The sequence below is a fragment of the Cucumis sativus genome, chromosome 2 (genome assembly GCF_000004075.3).
Source record: "Cucumis sativus cultivar 9930 chromosome 2, Cucumber_9930_V3, whole genome shotgun sequence".
In the NCBI taxonomy this organism is placed as follows: domain Eukaryota; kingdom Viridiplantae; phylum Streptophyta; class Magnoliopsida; order Cucurbitales; family Cucurbitaceae; genus Cucumis; species Cucumis sativus.
This window is the reverse complement of record NC_026656.2, coordinates 9861237-9880418: the sequence shown is the minus strand read 5'-3', so window position 1 is coordinate 9880418 and position 19182 is coordinate 9861237. Positions and strand designations below refer to the sequence as shown.

Genomic DNA, 19182 nt, shown 5'->3' with positions numbered 1-19182 from the left:
GTACACCCTATTATGGATTCTAATAGTGTGCTTTAATTTTTCATATTTACAAAATTACTTAATATTTTTTAAAATTCATAAATTTAATAGATAAACGATTTAAGGTTTACATTTTCATTAAACATAAATTTCAAATTTATAACTAATATATGAGTAACTGTTAGAACTTTAAATTTATATATAAAAGAAAAATCAATTAGACAACATTTCAAAAATAGCCAGACGCTAGAGATTCTTAAAAGTTGGAAATAAAAGGAAATAGATATTATTAAAAGTTGGAAATAAAAAAGAAAATAATAAAAGGACTAAACTTGCAATTTAATCAAACTCAAACAAAAACACACAAAGACTTGAAATGGTAAATGGCAATTTAATGCAATAGTAATATAAGTAATTTGATTAAATAGTTAGGAAAACACGCTGTCAATACAGTACACACGGGCTTTTCATAGTTGCATGTGCCTCATCATACGTTTTCGTTTCGCTTTTCACTTCGGGCCTCGTCTACCGGTGCCGCCGGGTCTTTTGTTCTTACCACTAGCCGCTGCATCAACAACCCACCAGGTTTGTTTTCATCTCTACGATTCTCGTTTTATGTCGTGGATCTTTGATTCTTCTCCCTCATTTCATCTTGTAAATGTTAAGTTCGTTTAATTCCATTGAATTTCGTCTTGGAAATCTGAAATTTCGGATTCAACGTTATTGTTAATCTGTTTGATGGTCGATTGAGAGAATACGCATCGATTTCGTCATTGGCTTCTGGGTTTTTACGGAGGCGAAATGGGTGTAATGAATATGGGAATTGAATCTTGTTTGTGTTAGATTTCTGTGGGAGTTCAAGGATTTGGGAATTCTTTTTTCTTATTTTTGATTTGGTGTGTTCTTGCAGAGCTGATCTGGGTTGTTGAATCTGTTGAGCGTATTTGTATAGAAAAATTCTATTGAATTGGCGTAGGAAAGTTTGGTTTCTGAGAATCTGGTTGATCAATGGCAGCTCTTGTGCCTCCAGGGGCACCTCGGCCCAATGAAAGCAACAGCAATCAAGGTCCTCCACCACCGCCTAATTACTATCCCAATTCTCAGACAAATCCTGGTTCTTTAGCTGATAATTTTAATAATATGAATCTCAATCGACCTCCTTCAATGCCCAATTCATTCCCCAGACCTCCATTTGGTCAATCGCCTCCTTTTCCTTCCTCAGCACCCCAACCAGCTGGGATGCCTGGTGCGCCACCTCAATTTTCACGGCCAGGTCCACCCCCAGCTTCAATTACTGGACCTAATGTTCCATCGTCAGTGCCTCCACCATCTGCATTACCTCCAAACATGGCTCCAATGAGACCCAGTGGACCGCCTGTTGGACAGCCGTCTCCTTTAGTATCTAGGCCACCTCCACCAGGCGTTGGGGGTCCAGGCCAACCTGCTTTTAGGCCACCTTCTGGCACTGTTCCTTCCTCTGGTTTTTCCAGTAGTTCAGTTACGCCTCCACTTGGTGCTCCTCCACTTGGTGCACGTCCAAATGCAGCCTTCCCCCCTTCTGTTAGTAGCCCAAGCATACCTCCCCCAAGTGCTCAGAGTGGTACGTTAAGTAATGGCCCTCCAGCATTTGTACAGGGCAACTTCCCCGGTGGGCCACGTTTTCCTCCAGCAGTCAATGCACCACAAGGCCCTCCACCATTTGTAGGTCCACCACCAATGACAGCATCTGTCCGGCCTCCATTTATGCATTCTGTTCCAGGTGGCTCTGAATTTTCTGCTCCACCAGGTCCTACCGGACAACCGGCATCACCATTTCAGCCAACATCTCAAGGAGTATCCCCACCATCAGGTTCCCCATTTGGACCACCATCATGGCCGATGCAACCTGGTCAGGTACCATGAATTCTTAACTTGTTACTATCGTGCATTAATCATTTTGTATTATTCTGATAAAGGCATCCTGTGATGATCAACTTTAATTGTGTAATGTGCATTTTGTCAGTTGAAGTATTGTTGCTGTCTCTCTAGGAAGTTCAAGTTACATTTTCTAGAAATTGATAGGTAGATTATCCAATTGTTTGAGTAAATTATACTAATTAAAACTCATTTGAGTTTAATGGGTAGATGTAAGTTAGCACGATGATTGTAAATTTACTTCTCAAATAGATATCTGACTTTTAAGGGCTCATTTATTGAAAAGTAAAATAACCGCGTTATCTTATGAAGAAGTATGAATGCAGTTTCTTTTTCTGAAAAAAGTTCAAATTTTTGAGAGCCTTGTTTTTCCTTACTGTATTTTTTTAGAAAAATAAATTTCATTGATGAATGGATTACAGGGAGCCTCAAAACTCCCAATCACTAAAAGTACATTATAACAAATCTGTTGACTAGACATTAAAATGACGTTTACATTTACACCAATGAAAATCATGAAACAGAGCTTGTTGAGTTTGTTCACAATGAAACGGAATTTATCCCCAATAATTTAAGGCTTATCGCTCTCTGTTTTTTTGTTCTAGAACAAGAAAAGAAAGGAAAAAGAGGTTGTTGAGTTTGTGTAATGTGTATTAGTTAGTTGAAGTCACAAACCAATGTTTGTTTTTTTTGGGGATTGAATTAGAGAGACTTTACAAGCTATATTCATATGGTACCCCCTACTGTTCTATATAACTCTTATCTTTAGACGTGAGGAGAGTTATTGGATTTATCCTGAACTGCTGAAAGTCAATAATTTGTCAACTGATTTATTTAAAAACAGAAAACACTGGGCAAGAAGGAGGTAGAAGTTGTCCATTGTGTCATGTACTTCTTTCAGTTTTTTTTTTACAGCCGCATGTTTCTATTCTGTATTACTTCCTTTCTGTCTTGCCCATATTTTTGTTATTTCATTTTTCTTCACGACAGCGGGGTTTCTCATATGGAAAAAAAACTTGATTGTTTGTCTTATTTGAACACAAGGCACCAGCTCCTCCACCTATTTCGGGTCAATTGCAGCCACCTAGAATGTTTGGGATGCCACCACCTCCACCTAATCAATCGATGACTACCATCTCACCTGCTATTGGTCAAACCGGATCTCCTGCAGCCACACAATCAAAAATTGATCCAAATCAAATACCAAGGCCGGTCCCAAATTCATCAGTCATCCTATTTGACACTCGTCAAAACAACCAGGCCAATCTGCCCCCGGTACTATCTGGATATAGATGGTGTTAATCATGTTCTCCTTTCAATTTTCCATTCTTTGATTTCTTGTCCAATTGATTTTTTTTACTGTCAGTGTTGTTGCATGACCATGAATTTCAAATTCATTTACTTCGGCTGGTGTTTGGTTCTTTCAAGCTTTAATTTTTACAATTTTCATTATTTACACTTTGTGAAGCCTGCATCAAGTGAGTTTATTGTGAGAGACACTGGGAATTGCAGTCCACGTTTTATGAGGTGCACCATTGGTCAGGTGAATGACTTGTATTCATTTCATCATTTTCTCTTTTTTATCTTTCTTTAATATTCTAGTTCATGGCTGCCTTGCGAAATCTCTGTATCTTGATATCATACGTTCATTGACTTTTCACAATCTTTCAGATCCCATGCACTGCTGACCTTTTGAGTACATCAGCCATGCAATTAGCTTTGCTAGTCCAACCATTTGCTCTCCTCCATCCTTCTGAGGAGCCCATCCAAGTATGTAATGCATTCGTTTGAGTTTGACTTTATAAACCCAAAATGTAATAATAACACTTAGAGTATATCCTTTAAACATTTTCCTTTTTCATTATATCAATGAGTGTTGTTTCTTGTAAAAAACAGCACAATAGTGTAAATTTAGTTGTGTTTTCCTTTTTCTGTTCTTTTTTTATTTTTAAATACTGGGGAGTTGACTCTCCTAAACTTGGGGCATACCCACCCTTCCTAAGGCCCCTAATGCGACAGACATCAAGTGTTACATTAAGCTCAGTCGAAGGTTTGAAATTGGGACCTCAAATTAAACAGTATAGCAACTATCAAATCCATGAACTATTATAATCCAGCAAAATGACAAACTTCTGATGAATTTATTTGTTATGCAACAATTTTTTAATTTTTCAATACATTCTTACTGGCTCTATAACTTATTATATTTTCTTGGAGAATATTGTTGCTATCTTTTGGGTTTTTATTCAGTGGATTTTATATTATAGGTTGTGGATTTTGGGGAAAGTGGGCCCGTCCGATGTTCTCGCTGCAAAGGCTATATAAATCCTTTTATGAAGTTCATCGATCAGGGAAGGCGATTCATCTGTAATTTGTGTGGTCAGTAAAAATGTTTCTACTTTTGCTAGTGGGATATTTTCATTTTCTTAATTCTTGGACATTTATTGCTTGATTGACATGGGACTATGATTCATAATATCTGAAACTAGGTTTAATTACCATCTTTGTTTATTTTCTGGATTTGTGATATCACCCTTGGTAATTTTCTGGATTTTTTTCTTCCTGTCACCTCCTTATTTAGCTTTTATAAAATACACGATACTGATTTTTATCGGATATCAAATGATGTCTTGCATATGTGGAATTCTGTTTGTCATTTCTTCTGTAGGTGGTGACTTAAACGCTCTATGTCATTCCTTTTTCAGGTTTTACTGATGAGACTCCTCGTGAATACCACTGTAATCTTGGTCCTGATGGTAGAAGAAGAGATGCTGATGAAAGGCCTGAACTGTGTAGGGGAACAGTAGAATTTGTTGCTTCTAAGGAATACATGGTATGGTAGTTGGTTTATGATACTCTGTTAGCGTGGATTTTGTTTCTTATCCTGGCTGTTTAGTTATTGTTTTTTTAATCACGTAGACCAATTTACTCTTTTCTTTTTATTGGTAAGAAACAAACAGCTAAAAGATGAGAGAACTAGTCTAAAGGCCAGTGGATAAGGAAACCCTTGCCAACAGAAACTAAGCAATTTAAGCTTTCCAATCATTCAAAATCTTTAGGAGGCTATAATTACAAAAGAATTTGTTGTGATTGGTACACCATCAAGTATTATACTTTATGTACTCCAAAGATTATCAACTGGCTTAGATGTAGACAAATTTATAATATGAGTGACATGATTTGTGCTTACCAGAGTGGAATGCTTCTCCCAAAAAAAAACTTTCCTTTCCCTCCCCCACAAACAAAATGGACTAAATGGGAAAAAAAGAGGGGAACTCGAGGGTGATATCCTTCCACAAATTCCTATGTATGTGCCTTAATCCCACCGGATAACCACTCAAAGCGGTAAGATTCATACTTACTTGCAATGATCCTCCACTAGAAGGTATTAGGCTCAGGGAAAATGTCAGAGCTATTTGGCCACAAGGGTTTGTAACGTATCTTTTAATTCCCTAGTTTTGGACCTCCTAAGTTCACAGGTTTTCCAATTACACCTCAGCTCACAAGGTGGGTCCCCCCTCCATCAACCCCTTTCCATAGAAAGCCCCTCATGAGCTTTTCGATACTCTTACAAACTGAAGTAGGTACTCCATAAGATTCATACTTACTTTCAATGATCCTCCACTAGAGGGTATTAGGCTCAAGGGGAAATGTCAAAGCTATTTTTCCAACAAGGGTTTGTAACGAATCTTGTAACTCCCTAGTTTTAGACCTCCTAATTTCACAGGTTTTCCAGTTACCTCTCAGCTCACAAGGTGGGTCCCTCCATCAACCTTGCCACAAAAAGCCACTCATGAGCTTCTCGTTACTCTTAAAAACTGAACAAGGTACTCTGAATGGGAGAAAGTAGTTTTGGATGCCATTCAACACTGATCTGATAAGATTGAGTTTTCCACCTTTTGTGAAAAAGCTGCTCTTCCCAGAGACCAGATTTTTCCTATCCTTTTTGTGTTGTGCGCATGGTTTGAGAAAAATCACACCTATTGTAAGGTAGATTGAGGGGTTTTTTCCCCTTCCATTTACACCTTCTCCTTTATGGACCAAAGTCAAACTATGCCCTCTCTGGCCCCTCTTTGTGTTCACAAAGATTTTTGTAATTATTCTCTAAATGGTTTGATATCTTTGGCTTTTTGGAAGGTGTCCTAATAACTCTTGCCTTCCGGGGTTGGACTTTCACTCTTCTCTAGCTTATTCTATTGATCTATGAGTTTCTATTTTATTGATAAAGAAAAAGATAAAAGGAACTGAGCTTGAGAGCTAAGCAGGATATTTTTTTCCTGCTCTTTTGGTCTCTTAACTCCAAGCACTTGTGTCTATACATGCATATAAATATTTATGTCTACTGTTTCCTTTGCATCTTTTACTTCAGGTGCGTGATCCAATGCCAGCTGTTTATTTTTTCCTCATCGATGTATCCATGAATGCTATACAAACTGGTGCAACTGCTGCAGCGTGCAGTGCAATTAGTCAAGTTATTGCTGATCTTCCAGTAAGTTCTACATTCGATTGGGTACATTATTTATGCCTGAATTTCTGTATAACAAATAGCTGTCAATGGTATTCTGTGGTATTGGTACTTGTTTTTACAAGGATTTATGAACTTTTTCTTTCTTGCAGTATATGTGTGATGCATGACCATAAATCATCGGTATCACGTTACCCTTTACCCCACCCCACCCCACCCCACCCCACCCCACACCCATGCTCACAGGCGCATCTATTTAAATTAACTATTTTGTATCATTTTAGTTTGAGTTTTATTCTCTTTTTGTTGCATCAATGAAAAGTTCTCTTTTTGTTAAACAAAACCATATAACTACTTGAACTAATCTGAAATAATAGTATTGTGTTGGTTATATTGTGAAAGAGCAATTTCTTGCAAGTCCGCTTGTCTTCCATAAACTGAAACTGCTGTAATATAATAATCATCTTTGATATGTCCAATTGGTGTATGAACTATTGTTACTCACCTTGAGCTGATGGGAGCCTTTTAAGCTCATTTATCAACTGGGGCATGAATTTTTGTGGTTGGCTGGGGTGTGTGCTGTTATTTGGGATGTTTGGGGGGAAAGGAACAATAGGGTGTTTCATGGTAGGGAAAGGGATCTTAGTGAGGTCTAGTTTTGGTTAGATTTCAAGTTTTCCCTTGGGCTTCGATTTCAAAGACCTTTTGTAACTATTCCATTGGTAACATTTTACTTAGTGGGACCCCCTTCTTGTAGTTGGGGTGTTTTGTTGGGTTGACATTTTTGTATGCTCTTGTATTCTTTCATTTTTTCTCAATGAAAGTTGTTTCAATTAAAAAGCTCATTTATTAATGAAATTTGTTTCTCACTAAAAAAAGAACATAAAAAAAAAAGAAGAAAAGAACTTGACTTTGCGTCTCTTTTTTACTATCAATTTTGTACTGTTTAAACTTTTAATTCCTAGGTGTTGTGAACTGTTGTATCAGTTTGTGAGCACTAGATTTTTGTTTTTTTGTTTCTTAAGTTTAACATTTGGTTTATGCAATTAAACTTTGGACCGTTGCAAAGGTTGCCTGTCTCATCTTCTGATGCAGTTATCAATCCAACCTATGCTTAATTGTTATATTGTTCTCTTGGGGTTTATCTTGTCTCCTTTAAGTGAATACATTGTATTTTCCATCATGGATTGCCATTTTTGTTAATTGGACTTATTACAATAATCTAAATGCTGTGAGAAATTTAGTAAACTTTTTATGCAATCCAACAATCTTTTACTCTAAATGTTTCTGCTATCAACCGCCCCTTGATAAATTGGGTCCCATGTGAAAATTAAGCACGGACTTTGAGGTTGAAGGTTTTCTATTTGTTTTGATTGTTTATATTTTCTGAATAATTTGCTTTTCCCTCCTTTAGAGTGTTATTTATCATTGTTTTCTGGCCTTTTCCCTTTCTGTATTAGTGTGTGTGGATGTTGGATTTGGCTTAAACTGGTGTTTACAAATACAATGTGCGTTGATGATCTTGGCAAAAATTTGATTTTCCCCTGTTTCATTCAGCTTCAGCTTTTATGAGCTTTATTTTAGTATCCTAGATGACTGATGACACTGTGATGTTCCAGGAAGGTCCTCGTACATTTGTCGGGATTGCTACATTTGATACAACAATTCACTTTTACAATCTTAAACGTGCATTACAACAGGTCACATTTCATTCATTGTTATCTATCTCCATTTTAGGCATTTCTTTTGATGTACCAGGAAGGCATCTTGTTGGTGGATGTAATAACTGTTATCTGGAAGATTAGTGGAAAAGAAACTAATCATATCAAAAAATAGATGGAAAAGTAGTATAGTCAATTTAGTGACATTTGTTGCGCTTCTGGCTCCTTGTAATTAAATTATTTTTGGAACATTTAAATCAACATTGTTCTTTGAAACCTAGCCTTGGATAGGCGAAACCCCTGAGGTGCGATTAGCCATGAGCACTACTGCATGTGCCCATTTTTGAGTGGTTAAGCTTCTATCTGGTCCGATGCTTGTAAAAGAGAAAATCCCAGAAAGGCAAAAATGATCAAATTTTCACCTGGTCTTCTGTCCATACAGGTTCCCCCCCCCCTCCTCCTAAAATACACAGCTAAAACTAAATTCTGAAACCCAGCAATCCTGATCTGGTCAATACTAATTTGACAGTTGACTGACACTATACTACTACTTCCAGGTCAAAGTAGGTAATCGTAGTTCCAGTAACATTATGAAGAGCTATAACTAATTGTACAAAATTTAATGTAAGTGTCATCCAGTAAAGTAGATATTCGATCCTAGGACCATTTGACAATCCCTGCTCTTGACCTTGATGGAATCTTTGGGGAGTTGCTTCTTTGAGAGTATATGGTTCTTATTAGGAACGCTTACTAATAGTCTCTGATTATTTATTTATTTATTGATGTCCATTTTATTTCTTTCTTTCAGCCTTTGATGCTCATAGTCCCTGATGTACAAGATGTTTATACTCCTCTGGAATCTGATGTCATTGTTCAACTTTCAGAGGTTAGCTTTCTCCAAAATATTTGATTTTGATAATGTCAATCATTAGATTTATTTTTTTACCTTCCATTTTTTTTATTAATGTCACTTCTTGTTTGTGGGAATAGTGCCGCCAACATTTGGACTTGTTGCTTGATAATATTCCAACAATGTTTCAGAGTAATAGAACCACCGAGTCAGCCTTTGGTGCTGCAATCAAAGTATGTTATCCATTGCTCTATGATCATTGACTACTCTGCAATTGTTTTTTTTTTTCATTCTCTGAACAAAAATGTCTCCGGATAAAGAAAGGGCAGTTGCAAAATTATAGTAGAGAGAAAAAAGCCAGCCTAAAAGTCCCCTAAACCACCTATACAAAAGGTTGACTGGTAGACCCTCCACTTGTTAGTAATAAAATGAAGAAAGATTTTGGAACTCAACAAAGATAAACAAGGCTTTAGAATGTGCTTAGCTTAAGAATCTAAAAAACATCGCCTAGAAAGTATCCCATCCCATGTACCTTGCATTGATATGTCACTGTGTTCAAAGGATATGCTGAGATCAATGATAGAACCAATTCCATAAGATGAAAGAGAACTTGGCGTTTATTTTATTGCTACGTGACAGTGTAGTGGACGAGTAGATGTGTGGTGCTGATTGCTCAATATTCTTCAGGTTTTTCAAAAAGTATTGGCTGGGTTTCACTTATCGTATAGGCTAGACTCTTGCAACAGTTGATTCAGTAGCAAAAGTTAGATTTTGCTTTTACTCGTAATACTTTTTTTCCATGCAGCTCAGAATTTTGCTTTCTAGGTTAATAAATAGAAAGCATCTCTTGAAAATAAAACTCTACTTTATATTCTGATAATAATTTTCTCTACCTATTTTTAGGCAGCTTTCATGGCCATGAAAAATACTGGAGGCAAGATTTTGGTATTCCAGTCAGGCAAGTTCATATTACATATTCTTTTATCGAGAACATATTGCTGCTTGCCTCTTATTTTGTTCTTTTTTTTCTTTGTTTTCTTTAGCATGAATACAACATAAAAATTCTTACTACTATTCATGCACTGGAGATGTTACCTTGGATAAGAGTGTCGTGAGCAAGTTAGGCATGGGCACTTGAATGATGTGCAAAATTTAGTCACATATGAGAGAAGGGCTTCATTTTTTCTTGGCACTACGTATCCATGCCTATTACCAATTTCATTTAGCTGAGCTGCATAATATTTCAAATTTTCATTTGTGTGACTGGAGTTCTTGTATTGGGATTTTGGCATGATTTGTGCATCTAGTTTAATATATTTTTCAGAATGTGGTACAGAAATTGGCGATATGAAAATAGCTTGTTCTTTCTCATTTCTTTGCTCACTAGTATCTAAGTCCTATCGTTCTCCTAAATCTTTATCTTCACAAGTTAGTTTTTTTTTATGGGTGTAATGCGAATATCCCATCAACAATTGACTTTATGCTACTTTCCTTCCTGCATTTTTTTGGGGGAGAAAAGAAACAGGTCAGTTTTATTAGAGAACCTTTTCTATAATACTGATGAGAAAGTGGTACATAAGTTAACCTATTTATGATGCTGTTGTTTGAATCCAATTAATCAGTAGTAAGCAGCTGAGCTTTTGTTATGACTACATCTTTTCTTGTTTAGCACCACCTAGTTGTTTTGCTTTCTTCCTAATTTAGTTACTTTTTGTGAAATACAGTCTTGCCATCAATTGGTATTGGAGCTCTTTCTGCCAGGGAGGCTGAAGGGAGAACAAATATTTCTTCTGGGGACAAGGTATTCTTCTGAACTTTGACACTAGGAGCATAATATTATCAGTTTGAAGGAAAGTCACCGGTTGTACAAATGTTCTATTGGGATCTGGTCTGGGTGTGTGGATCCTTCACAGTTTACCATGTGGTTGAAATAGTATGGTAGCCTCAGTCAACAGGTCTTTTCTTAGTTTTGTTTGGATATGGTGAGAATGCTAAGGGAGTGTCAACCTAGTTGAGATGTCCGGGTGCGTCTATTGATCCTAATTTTTCTTTCGCTCATTGTATAATCCTCTTGTACTGTGTGCTTTTGTCTCATTTATTTTTAATAAAAGAGACTTGTTTCCCTTAAAAAAAAAATAGATAAACTTTATTTCTTGGAACAATGTTACTACTACCAGTTTGCTTTAGAGTGTAAAGGTTCTTCACCCAGGAAATGACATATAAGATAACCAGCAACATATAAAATTTATGGTTTTCTAAGTATGAATTAAAGCTTTCTGGTTGTGGTTGCCAGTGGAATCAGTTTTTGCTTAATCATTACTGTGTTGTTCAGCGTTATTTACAACTGCATAAAGGTTGTGTGTATGAAAGGTCTCGTTTGCTTTTCCAAAAAAGAAAAAGAAACATAAAGGTTGCAATCAAGGATTAATCCTACCCCTTGTGTTACTTTTCACCATATATTGGTCAGTTTGTTTTGTTTTACTTCATCGTTCTTTGTTTCACGCATTAGTATACCACTGTTCAGTGTAGAAGTTTAAAGTACATTTTATGATTAATTGAAAATTGAAATCCTTCATTTTCATAAAACATTTTTATTTCTTCAGGAGGCTCACAAATTACTACAACCAGCTGACATGTCTTACAAGACAATGGCAATTGAATTGGCCGAGTATCAGGTTATTGTGATATTTTATTACATGTTGTCATTGATATATGGAAGGATTTATCTGCTGGCAAAGGTCAGAGCTTTACGTTCCATTCTTTTCTTCCACTATTGTTCTAGGTCTGTGTTGACGTGTTCCTCACTACCCAGAATTACATTGATATTGCTTCTATTTCTGTCATTGCAAGGACCACTGGGGGCCAGGTATGAGTGTTCGTTTTTGGTAACTCTAGAGATATATATTTTAGGTAGCCTTAAAATATAATCCTGCATTTTCTGTTGATGGGGATTCTCATGTTATCTCGGGATGGTTTGGAGGTTGGTCTTTACACATCTGGCTGTTAGTCTCTTTCTTACTTTCAGTTAACAAGTAAAAAAATGTTAAAACAGAATTTTCTCAAGTCCCCCTTTATTCTTCATACTTCATGTCCTTTGCATTCTATTACACGACCTCTTTGAGTCATTAATCTATATAGTATCATATTTCTGGTTGAGTTCTTGTAACTTCAGTTTTAAACAGGATCAAATAATGCGTTTGATTATTGATTTTTGAATCTTTTCTTGTTAACTGTTCCTTTAAACCTCCTAAAGCAAGGCGGAACTTTCTTTTTAACCATTCCCCTACCTAATTGGTTATCTACTGTGTGACAGGTATATTATTATTACCCCTTCTCAGTTCTTTCTGATCCAGCCAAGCTCTATAACGATCTTAGATGGAATATCACAAGGCCTCAAGGTTTTGAGGCTGTGATGCGTGTTAGATGCAGCCAGGTATTATTTTTGGTTGACTTTCATTTTTGTCAAGAAAGATTGCCTGGCTTTTATTTTCTTTATTTTTTGAATGTGTAGTAATTTTATCCTTTTTCAGGGAATTCAAGTACAAGAGTACCATGGAAATTTTTGCAAACGCATCCCTACCGATGTTGACTTACCTGGGGTATGCTAGTTTCTAAATGTTACTTGTATAAAATAAGAAATAAGTCTTTAGAATAGTCAGCGATCTATACCAGTCTTGTTTTCGATAGAGCCAACTTGTCCTTGATGTCATCCTGTGTGAAGTAAGGTTTAAAGAAGTCTAGCATGTGCTACAATTATGTACTTCAATGCTTCCCCTCTATTTTGCAAATTTTCATTTCTTTGTTTCTTACAAGGTAGGATCAACTTTTCATTCTTTTATTTATTTAGGACTTGTACCTTTTCACTTTCATTGAACTGGTTGTTTTTCTTTGATAAGAAACATCAAAGTAGTATATTCAGAGGGGGGTAGACTAAGCTGGTTTTGTTAGTATTAGTTTTTGTATGTTCGCTAACTCTCTCCCATAGTTGTTGAGTATCAGCATGATGCTATTATTTCTTTGTTGCTATTAAACTATGTGCTGATTTGTTGTTTATGGTGGTTGTCTTAACATGGTCCATGATCCTCTTTGTTACAGATTGATTGTGACAAGACTATAATGGTAACTTTAAAACATGATGACAAGTTACAGGATGGCTCGGAATGTGCATTCCAGGTGTGTTTTTGTCTCTCCTTTTTTTTTCCTTCTCCCCCCAACCCCCATCAAAAGACCTGTCCTTCAATGTTATAGGTGTTGATACGTAAAAGAATTATGAATATAGTGTTCCAACTGCCCATGACGTCAGAAGGTCTTAAGAAAAAAATGGATTGAACCAATACACAAAAAATGGGTCTTCTTGGTCTATCTTGTTTCTTTTTTTTAAAAGGATACGATCCTCACTATTATTAATATAAATAAAGAGACAAAACTCAATGTACGTGAGGGTTATACAAAGAGCAATAGGAGGGAGGGAGGATTAGCAGGCACGTCCGGACATTTCAACTAGGTTGACACCCCCTTAGCACCCTCAACACATCCAAAAAGCGACAAAACAAGATAAAGCCACAAATACAAAGCCAAACAAAATGATAAAAAGAATCTGTCCAAAGAAAAATCATAAATCAAAGGCAGAAGGCTGAGAACAAAGAAGAATAAGCCTTGATTGATTGAGCAAAAAGCTGTTTGAAGCAGAGGGCTGATCCGGAAGTCCTGATGATCAAGGACTTCAAAGTGGGGAGGCTGTAAAGGCTGGCCAATATAACACAATATCCTGCGTCGAAGTTCTTTTTCATTACTTTTTCTAAAAATCCCAATCCACTCTGTCATGTGTTTAATGCATGTCATCTTAGAAATTTATTGTCTGTACTTTCTCATTCCACTTCTCTTTAGTGGAAGAACATGTGCTGCTCCAAGGGATTGGATTTCATGATGATGCTATTAAAGAATTGGAAGAGACATATCTAATCTGTACTCATGCCTAAGACAGCAATTGTAGTTGAGATAGTGGCTGTCTTGTTTTAACCATATTTTTGCACTATTATTATTGTCTTTTTTAGGGAACATATACATTGCAATGATATTTTTGCACTATTATTCTATCATTAAATTGAAACTTCTGGTTAAGATTGAATGATTTATTACACATTTCATTTATATTATTTTACTATTGTAGTGTGCGCTACTCTACACTACAGTATTTGGTCAGAGGAGAATTCGTGTCTCCACTTTATCTCTACCTTGCACCAGTATGCTGAATAATCTCTTCCGATCAGCTGACTTGGACACTCAGTTCGCATGTTTTCTGAAGCAAGGTATCTTCACTTTCTTGGGTTTTTTTTTTTTTTTCAATTTTGTTTTAATAAATCTCTTTTGCAGTTTGTTGCTGTAATTATCTTTTTTTTCTCTCATTTCCTTCTAAAAAAAAGTTTTCTTCTTTTTCTTCTTTTCTTTTGGGAATAAGAAACTGTTGCTACTTGCTGCCATTATCATTGGTCTCACATTTACATTTATTTTCAATAGAAGTTCTTGTTTCCTTCCTTTTCAAAAAAAGAAAAGGTCTCACATCTACACTTCCTCATAGTTGATTGATTGTCGTCAGATGACATATAATCTTCGCATGAACAAACTTTAATGTCACTGGAATCGATTTCATACTTTGCCCTTTCAATGCTATATGCAACCTTTAATATTTGTTTCAATATGAGTTCTCTAGTTGCATCAGCGTTATGTTTTTACTTTTTTGTCTAATTTTTGTAGCGGCAAATGAAGTTCCTTCATCTCCACTCCTGCAAATTCGAGAACGTATTACAAATCTTTGTGTCAACGTTTTGCTTTCATACCGCAAGTATTGTGCAACAGTATCATCATCTGGACAACTCATCCTGCCAGAGGCTCTAAAGCTACTGCCACTTTATACCATTGGTGTGTATTTTATCCATACAATAATGTATCTAATTGACCCACGGTTTTCTGCACATATATCAGAAAGTTTCTTTGCTTTAAAATCCATTTTCTCCTTATTAGGTTTTACAAACTATATTTTTTTTGTGCATTAATTCTGAACTCGTACACCAATAAATAATACTATCTGGAGAACACACAGGAGCATCTTGATAAAGACTTGGTAGTTAATAATCTTTGGATCATCTTGGGAAATTGGAGAATATGGGATTTAACTAAGATATTTAGTTGAATTTGTTGAATGGAGAGAATTCAGTTATCTGTTCATAAGCATAAGAATAAAGTATAAGCATATTTGTGCTGATAAATTTTGGTACATGGATGGGGATCAATGATATTATTCTATTGGATTCTTTCAGCGTTAATAAAAAGTACAGGTTTGAGAACTGAAGGGAGAATTGATGATCGATCTTTTTGGGTCAACCATGTTTCTTCCCTCCCAATTCCTCTGGCTGTTCCCTTGGTCTATCCTAGAATGTTGGCTATACATAACCTTGATACGGAGGTATGACTTTCACTTTGTTCATATATTTTGTTTGTTTTCTTTCTCAGTGGTGCACTGTTCTCGGTTGGTGTTAATTCCTCTTTGTTGACAGGATGGTGATTCAACTCCCGGTACTCCAATTCCTCTTTCCAGTGAGCATGTGAGCGAAGAGGGAATTTATCTTCTTGAGAATGGTGAAGATTGTTTAGTATATGTTGGGAACTTGGTTGATAGAGACATACTGCAGCAGTTATTTGGTATTTCCTCAGTTGACGAAATTCCGGCTCAGGTATTACTCTACTATGCAGACTTGCCAAGCATGTTAAATATGCATATTATTTATTTATGGGATGAGAAACAATTTTATTGATTGAATGGGATTATAAAAGGGGAGGTAAGCCCAGTGTTTGGAAAGGCACACTCGGGCGCGCACCTAGGCATGGGTATTATTGTTAGTACTGCTCACAGAGTTTTTCATTTTAAATCACGTAGCCAGGAAAGATCATGTAGAACACAAATTCACTTGGTTTTACAAAAAAATATAACATTTCTCACTTCTTTAACTTTCTTATATCTGAGTTGGTGTAAAATTAAATTGATCTCCTCTTTTTGTAACTATAGTTTAACTAATCTTATGACCAATTGGAGAGGTTTTCTGTAATCCATTGGATAGGTGCTCTTTCATCGCATCAATGAAGTTATTGTTTCCTATCTATATGTATATATATAGATGAAGGAAAACAATATCTGGCCATTGACTCTAGAAAGGAGATGATGATAGAGGGAAAAGAGAACTGCTGTTATTTTTTTTTCTTATCATGGTTTGGTATATAAAATTGCTGCGAACTTAATAAATTGTGTATGCATGTGATGTCTTAATTGGATTCATATGTTGGATGGAATCTAATGTCTTTTAAATCTGCCACTTGCTCAGTCTGTGCTGCAGCAGTACGACAATCCTCTATCAAAGAAACTCAATGACTTGATGAATGAGATACGACGTCAAAGATGTTCCTACCTACGGTAAGACTCATATAATACTTGTGCATTTTATCATAAATTCATCATTATTTATTACTTCTTTAAACTTTTGGATCCATTTTTTTGTGTTTGTTGGGGGAGATATACATTTAGCCTAAATGAATGAATGCAAAAGGAGGGGACGTAGGGTATAGCCTACTATAATGATAGATAATGGTGGTCAAATGAAGGTCCTATCTTTCAAAATCAAAAGGAGAGGAATGTTACAAAGCTCTGGACAAGAAAACAACGATGAAGATGCAGAGAAATCTTTAACCGTGTAGGTCATCTTTAATGACCCTCTAACAATTGTCTGCACCAATAGTTTTATCCCTAAAGACCCAGCTATTTTTCTTTCCATAAGCACCCCAGCAAATTGCCAATGTTGAAGCAAGCTGGTCCCAACCTTCCTTTTGCCTTGTACTAATATCTCAAGAGAAAAATATTCTAGTAAATCTCTCAAGGTCACAAGTTTCTTTACTAGCTACATGAATGGCTATATGTTTGAGACACTATAAAATGCAAGAATAGGTGACCAAAGTCATCTATTGAGCTTCCACAGTAGGGATATAAATGTGAATTGGTATATGCTCTGAGCGCTGAAGGCAGCCCTATGTGTTAATTTATCTGGGACTCAAATAAGGAGTTGGACCCTTTAGGCACCTGAATCCCGGATGAAATTCACAAACCCATATTTCAAATCGGGATCTATGGCTTCAAAAACTTGCATAAAAATCACAATGGGCCCTTAGCAAGAGTTGAAACTCTTCAGGTGGCTTTGGTTGCTAACAGTATTCACTAATCCAACAGGAAAAATCTGTCTAAAGACATGCTCGAAAAATAACTTGCATAAAATTTCTTTTGTCCTTGTACACAAAAACAGTAATGTATTGAATGATACTCAACAAGGATGCCAGATCCAAGGGTAATTCAATTGATTCACATAAATGAAAAATGTCCAAGAGGAATATTCTACCAAAAAAGGTAGGAATAAACTTTGACCCATACAAGGCCGCTTGGATTGAAATAAAAACATGAGGGAAACTCTCTCCTTTCCTCCCAAAATATGTTACTCTCACCATTACTATTTTGGTTTGGTGCATGATGGAAGAGTTGGTCAATACTTCCATGGGCTCCGAAAACTGCCCCCTATTTAGTGAAGCAAATTAATTTATTAAGGTGCTTAAATTTCCTTTTTCATCTACTTCTTTATAGTTTTGATTAACATTTACCCCCTTCTTTTTGCAGCTTGAGGTTGTGCAAGAAAGGAGACCAATCAGGTACTGTTTTATCCCAATTCTCTGCCCCCAGCTGAGCATATCTTTTTAGCAATACTCATGTCCATTCTGAGTTGCATCTATTTTGTTTTAGTCCATGCCAATTAGTCAACCATGTAGTGGAGAACTCTGAAACCTTTTTTTTTTAATAAAATAAAATAAAAGGTTTTTTTGTTGGTAATTATGGTTGGACAACATGGTGGACTGCAAAAAGATAATTGCAGCCTAGGAGACACCCAATTATTTTTCATTTTTTTTATGAATGGCTATTTCGTAATTTTTTTCGAACTTAAAAAGTATATGGTGCTAGTTTTGTTTGGATTCATTGTGTATATTTAGATGTTTGAGGTGACTTTATTCTTTTGGTCTTCACCTCTCCAGGGATGCTATTCTTTTCGAATATGATAGAAGATAAAAGTTCTACTGGCCCTTCATACATCGAGTTTCTTGTTCATGTACACCGACAAATTCAGATAAAAATGTCTTCCTCATGATCTTATACTTCAGTTGTGCAAGTTCCCATCTTCCTCTGCTGCTGCAGTTCGTCTGCTTCAGAGGAACTCGTTAACAAGAAACCAGAGTCTCATGGCAAAGTGGAAATGAAATTCTCGGTATGAACGGCATTGAACAACGATATCTTTAAGAAATTAGATGAGTGAATTTTGATGGGTAATTATTGTTTGGATTTTGTTTGAGGGAAGATTTTGGTAGTGAACCCAACCAGGATAGTTTCTTGATAAATTTGTTATCTTCACAGCAATTTTTTCCTTTTTAACCCAAAATACCCTGTTACTTTTCTCTCAACATAATACCGCTTGGGGACAGGATGCGATATATAATATATGATAGATTTATTGACTTCTTTATAGTAATTTATGTGGATGAGCCAATATTACTTGTTTAAGGTGAGTTGGGTGGGACTGGGAAGGAAAAGAAAAGAAAAAACAACTTAAGCTTTTAATGGGCATTGTGAAAGAAAACTTGATTTTTAAATTGATTTCAGATCGTTCAGTTTTTTTAGTCAAAAGTTTAAGTTATTAGATGAAAGTAAGTTTAATTATTTCATTTAACCGATGAAAAGCAGTAGACATATGCAGCAAAATATCTCTCATGATCTCGAATCGAACTACCACTAGAGTTGACTTGTTATTCTTCGAACTAAGAATCGAGTAGTGGGACCTGATAAGTGATTCAAATAAGTGAGGATTTGAGAGAGAGGTATGTAGGAAAATGGAAGGAATTATCCGAGGTTTGGGATTAATAATAGTAGTGAATATTTTTTGGAAAAGTGAAAATTGTCAAAAGCCAAAAGTTTTTATAACTTTGAAATTTTCTCTTTTTCACAAATAAATTACATGCAAGTTTGCATATAGTTGATTCATTGAAATCAACACCTCATAGTCCACTAACCAATAGTTCACTAACCTTTAGTGGGCTTGGTGTCCACGTTACATGCAATCACATATCTCACTACAAGTTAGTGAGATTATTAAACAAAATGTTAACTTTTTCACTTACTTTAGTTAAAAGGAAAAAATTGTCTTTTCACACTTTTAGTCAAAGTCAAACTTTGA

General features: G+C 35.9%; 1 protein-coding gene across 1 annotated transcript; it reads left to right on the top strand.

Annotated features, from left to right (window-relative positions):
• The first annotated feature begins 403 nt into the window (after positions 1 to 403).
• Positions 404 to 18480, top strand: LOC101216021 (protein transport protein Sec24-like At4g32640). Its single transcript, XM_004147145.3, has 25 exons — positions 404 to 564; positions 890 to 1872; positions 2938 to 3168; positions 3362 to 3436; positions 3565 to 3663; positions 4161 to 4272; positions 4599 to 4726; positions 6263 to 6382; positions 7978 to 8058; positions 8828 to 8905; positions 9010 to 9102; positions 9773 to 9827; positions 10594 to 10670; positions 11473 to 11544; positions 11652 to 11735; positions 12183 to 12302; positions 12400 to 12468; positions 12965 to 13042; positions 14040 to 14178; positions 14624 to 14788; positions 15187 to 15332; positions 15424 to 15600; positions 16246 to 16334; positions 17580 to 17611; positions 17990 to 18480. The coding sequence occupies exons 2-25, from the start codon at positions 988 to 990 to the stop codon at positions 18100 to 18102; spliced, it is 3318 nt and encodes a 1105-aa protein (XP_004147193.1). The 5' UTR covers positions 404 to 564; positions 890 to 987; the 3' UTR covers positions 18103 to 18480.
• The last annotated feature ends 702 nt before the right edge of the window (positions 18481 to 19182 follow it).

Bases quoted from the DNA above. Each gene is read 5' to 3' on its own strand.
- LOC101216021 (XM_004147145.3), top strand. From the start codon at position 988: ATGGCAGCTCTTGTGCCTCCAGGGGCACCTCGGCCCAATGAAAGCAAC. The intron at 3,664-4,160 runs GTATGTAATGCA...TTTATATTATAG, and splicing joins CTTCTGAGGAGCCCATCCAA to GTTGTGGATTTTGGGGAAAG. The intron at 9,103-9,772 runs GTATGTTATCCA...ACCTATTTTTAG, and splicing joins CCTTTGGTGCTGCAATCAAA to GCAGCTTTCATGGCCATGAA.